Source organism: Hippoglossus stenolepis, chromosome 3 (genome assembly GCF_022539355.2).
Source record: "Hippoglossus stenolepis isolate QCI-W04-F060 chromosome 3, HSTE1.2, whole genome shotgun sequence".
Taxonomy (NCBI): domain Eukaryota; kingdom Metazoa; phylum Chordata; class Actinopteri; order Pleuronectiformes; family Pleuronectidae; genus Hippoglossus; species Hippoglossus stenolepis.
Genome location: NC_061485.1, coordinates 1,383,526 through 1,388,525, shown reverse-complemented (window position 1 = coordinate 1,388,525; position 5,000 = coordinate 1,383,526). Strand labels below are relative to the sequence as shown.

Here is a 5,000-nt window from a genome sequence, read left to right as displayed (position 1 = left end):
AGCCTTTCAAAAGTCACATGTAATTAATACGTATATTAATTAACAATGCAGAGCTTCATAAATATTCATCAGTTTCTGAATGCGGATCAGAGAACGTTTGAATCTGTTCACTTTCTCTTCAGTATCATTTACTGAGTTCAGATTCTCACTCTGTATTCATGTGTTTGTTTAAATCATGTGGATGTGAGAAGCCGACACTATGAGCACATGTGCTGGTCTGGGATCAGCTCGTCAGGCTCCGGTTTATCGTCAGTTTGAGCCACATCACAAGCGTCAAGATAAAAATAACATCAGTCAAACTTTAATCTGCAATAAACAACTAATGTGATAAACGTGATGAAGCTGCTGAGGATGAAGCGTAAAGCTGTCGGCAGCTCAGTGTTTCACAGTTTGATGGATCTGCTCAGTAAACTCAGTTTGTGTTATTCGAGCTTCCTGTTCAGACATGAATCACCTGGATCAGTTAATGAGGACACGTCTGAATCTGAGGAGCTGAAGCTGTGAGGACAGAACGGCTCCTGATGCCGTGACACCTTAAATAAATCAGGGGCCAGGACGGAGGAGGGGACGAGAGAAGGCCGGATGATAAAGAATAATAAATTCATATTGTTTTTACGTCCCTGATATTCAGCTCAAATTGAAATTAGTAAGAAGATCGAACTTCCATGTCGTTGTCTACAAACCAACATTTACTTAGCGCTCAGCTGACATCTTACTAACAAGATAAACCTTTAATCACTCACATGAAATCTGAAAGATTAAAGAGTAACATTAAATCACAGAGGTGATTTCACCCGAGTGACAATAGACGAATCTTTGAGATATTCGTTTTGTCTTTGTTATATTTCTTATTTCCAGCGGACCTCCTGCTGTGCGCTCACATCAGAGGAGCAGCTGGAGAAGGTCTCTCACTGTGAGTTCACACATGCTCCAGAGTTCAGGGACTTCTTCTCAATGTTCCTCGTTCCTCAGAACGTCGTCGCTGGTTTGGGACAAACTGCTGAAGAATTTGCTGCAGTATTTATTAAACTGTCTGGAACACGTCTGATATTAGTTTTTCTAATCCAGCTGTTAGAGCCGAGGCTTCCAGATGTGGAGTTCAGACACTTTCCCCTTCACTTCCTCTTCCTCGCTCAGTCTCTCCTCGTCTTCTTCACTCTCCACCTGTCACATCCTCCCCTCCACCCCCGTCCCCCATCATTCCCAGGAGCCTCCTTTGGCTTGTGTTACTGTTGTTTTAACTGACGCTCCCAAGGCCCAGTGCCTGACACACACACACGCACACGCACGCACGCACGCACGCACGCACGCACGCACGCACGCACGCACGCACGCACACACACACACACACACACACACACACACACACACGCACGCACGCACGCACGCACGCACGCGCACGCACGCACACACACACACACACACACACAGCACTTATAAAGTTGGCTCAGGAGCCCACGGAGCCGTCAGTGTGATGGAGTAAAGAGCTCCTCTGTTCTACACGTCTGTCTGTTTCTGTTCTTTAACTCTCGTCTGTCTGTCTGTCCTCACGTCTCTATCCGAGTCCGTCTGTCTGTCTCTGTCCAGTCAACGTGTCTCTGAAGAGACTCGTGAGGTTCGATTCCTCTGAAAACAACCAACGCAACAAAACATCATGTTGTTCCTCAGGGCTCCAGAACAGTTCAAGGTTTTTTATTAAAGTTTATTTGACGACTTTAGAGGAATTTACATGAATGTCAGTTTCTTCTAGTTATAAATAAATAAAGACAAAATGTCTCCGATACGAACGCTGACGTCTTTTTTTGACGTTGTCATTTGGAGACTGAGTCGTGCGGTGGAGCTGTCGTAATGTGAAGTGTGATGTCATCTAACTCTTTGTTTCACATACAGAATAAAGAGTTTTTAAAAATCTGCACGTTTGTAAAAATCCAGTTTCATGTTTTCCATCCAGTAGTTTTTGTGTCATCCTGCAAACTAACAGACAAACAAGTAGATGAAAGCAGAAGGTGGAGGGGATTCAAACCAGAGTTAGCAGGAACACGTCGTGCACTGACCCAAACAGAACGGATTCATTTGATGAGTTTTGTGAATGAAGAGTTTATTCTTATTTCTGCATGAGTTTCTTCTCCTGATATTTGAGCTGAGCTCCTCCTGCACTGAGGAAACAGAAGCTTGTTCATCCGTCTCTGTGGGTTTCGCTCGACTTGTTCTCGGCCGGGAGCCGGCGGTTCATCACGGTGTTTCTCAGGTTCATGTTCATCATACTCATGTGCCTTTCACATGCTGTCTATGAATTAATGTAGCTGCACAGATGTTAGCCTTTAAGATGTGACTTGAAATAATGATCAGGTGTTTTGTCCCATTTGATGAAAAAGGACAGTTTAAAGAATATCGTCCTTATTTTTGAGCTGACTAATAATCAACAAATTCTCAAAATGAAAAGTTATTTAGATGAATTTGATTAAATCTATTTCTCCATCCAGATCGTTCTCTCACTGCTGCACAAACAGTTTTCCTGTGAAGGACGAGGCCGCGTGTTTCGATGAGTCGATCCGTAACCGAGGTCAGTTTCTAACAGCGGCTGCAGCGTGTCGCCGTCATTAGCCACCGTGTCCTTCAACCAGCAGTGAACTCACCACCATCGCTTACACACTCATGTCATGTCAGTGCCGTTGGGCCTGAGGCCAAATCCCTCTTTCATTTAACTAGTCTTCATGTCCCAGCGTCTGGAGAGGGACGGACACTCAGCGTCATATCAGGCGTTTCTCCCCCCCACGCTCTTTTTGTTCTGTCTTTGAACAGCGCTGCAGCAGCGTGGTGATTGGTTGCTGAAGGCTAATACCGGCTCCGTGACGGCGAGGCTAACCCGGGGAAGGTATGATGTCGACAGGACGAACAAACAGAACACGCGCTGATAAGAAAGAGTCAGAGCAGAAGTTCACCGGACTCCTTTTACAGCTGGAATTAAAACACGTCTGTATCCAGATCGGATTTCAACCAATTTCTACACTTTTATATTCTTACTTTTATTTCACCTGAAGAGCGTCTGAGATTTTTGACATTCCACAGGAAAGGATGAGGAGTTTGGATCTACGAAATAACGACACATCATTTTACATGGTTGTGTTCAAACGGTTCATTCAAAGTCTGGGTCAGTGCAGGTGAGAAGAAGAAGAAGTGACCTTTGACCCTCGCCCCCAGGCGGCCGTACTCACCTGCTGCAGGTCCACTCCTCCCTGAGCCACAGAGAACAGGGGGTGAGAGCTGAAGTCCGACGCCTCGAACACCTTCAGCCGCACAGAGACAGAAAATCAAATGTATAGATGGTGATTTACTTTCCTATTGACAGATGAACAGATGACAAACAAAAGCAATAGAATGAAGAGTTCATCAACACACGGTGAATAAAGATGGACGCCACGTCTTCACGTCCTCAAGTTGTACCACGATGAAGCTGATGTTTCGATGCACCTTGTTTTACTGAGTCCACTTCACTGTGATATTGATTTGACTCCGGTTCGGACGTGGACGTTTGACTTTTGGGTTAACAAACCTCCAGTTTCCACACGTTCTCAGTATTTGGGCCAGTTACTCCAGTGTTGACGCCTCGGAGCTTCACGCTGCTCATCCACAGACACAGAGGAGTGAATCTCCAAACAGTTTGTGTTACAGTCCAATGATGTGAGACCGAGAACAGACAGATCTCAGCGGTGCGCGCTCTCAGGAAAATCATCCCGAGCTCACGCTGACCACATGACAACCTGCACGGCGCCAAGCTTCAGTGCTGCTCCGAGGCTGAGTGCACACAAGATCTCTTCTACCAATTAAACGGAGCAGTTTCCGTCCCTGAAAACTCAGCGCAGCTCAAGGTGCTTTGAAAAACCTGCAGGGAGCATTTATTATGAAAGACTCGGACTTTTTAAACTTGGACGGTCTGAATTCAGGCTGGATTTCTCACTGTGAACAGCTCTCATGGGAGAAATGATTTGAATTGTCTGAAAACCTTAATAATTACAACATTGACTCTTTCTGCAGCAGAAGGTCAAAGTGTCGGTCGGCTCCCTTCGTTATTTACAGAGAAATACGTGTTGATAACTTCAACTGGCTCCACAGAGAGAAATGTTCATATAATAAAACATCGTCGTTCAAATAACTTATTGAGGGTTCAGAAATATTTAGTTCAGGTTTCTATATTTAGAATCTGTGTGTTTATTGATGAAAAACATGTCAAATGTGTGTGTGTGTGTGTGTGTGTGTGTGTGTGTGTGTGTGTGTGTGTGTGTGTGTGTGTGTGTGTGTGTGTGTGTGTGTGTGTGTGTGTGTGTGTGTGTGTGTGTGTGAGAGTGTGTGTGTGTGTGTTGTGAGTGTGTGTGTGTGTGTGTGTGTGTGTGTGTGTGTGTGTGTGTGTGAGTGAGTGTGCAACATTTAAACTAAAGCAAGTTTCCTGACAGTAAATCACGTGTCGCCTCCTTCGTCCATCTCCTCCTCAGTCCTCCCCTCATCCATCCATCATCCTCTCCTCCCTCCTCAGATCCCCTCGATCGCCCTCCATCTCTCCGACCCATTAATCCATCCACTTTTACCTCTCTCTCTCCCCCTCCCCCTTTCATCCCTCCTTCCTCTCTGTGTCTATAAATCAGATTTGTCCCGCCTCCATCCATCTTTCCCTTTCTTCATCCAGTTAACTATCACCCTGTCTTACCTCCCTCCTCTCTACCTCCCTCTCTCCTTCCTGCAGGAGTCGATGAACTCCATCCCTCAGGCCTCTGCCAGCCGAGTGAACTTTTCTCTCATATTGTCGACTCTGTGTTTGGCGTGATGACGTCACATCGCTTCCTGCAGAGACGTTATGAGTGGTCATCATCTCTCACCTGGTTTCCTGCCAGCAGCACAGTTCCTGGGGTCGGGCTGGGTCGGTATGGAATGGTCGCTCCCTTCGGTGGTGACTAGAGAGGGAGATGGAGGGAGAGGAGGAGAAACACTGGACATGAGGAGGAGTC

General features: G+C 46.0%; 1 protein-coding gene across 1 annotated transcript in view; it reads right to left on the bottom strand.

Annotated features, from left to right (window-relative positions):
• Window positions 1-5,000, bottom strand: part of pcbp4 (poly(rC) binding protein 4) — a 336,110-nt gene that overhangs the window by 19,830 nt on the left and 311,280 nt on the right. Inside the window, 2 exon segments of the mRNA XM_047339245.1 lie at window positions 3,216-3,287; window positions 4,872-4,946. Of these exon segments, the coding sequence (XP_047195201.1) occupies window positions 3,216-3,287; window positions 4,872-4,946 (147 nt within the window).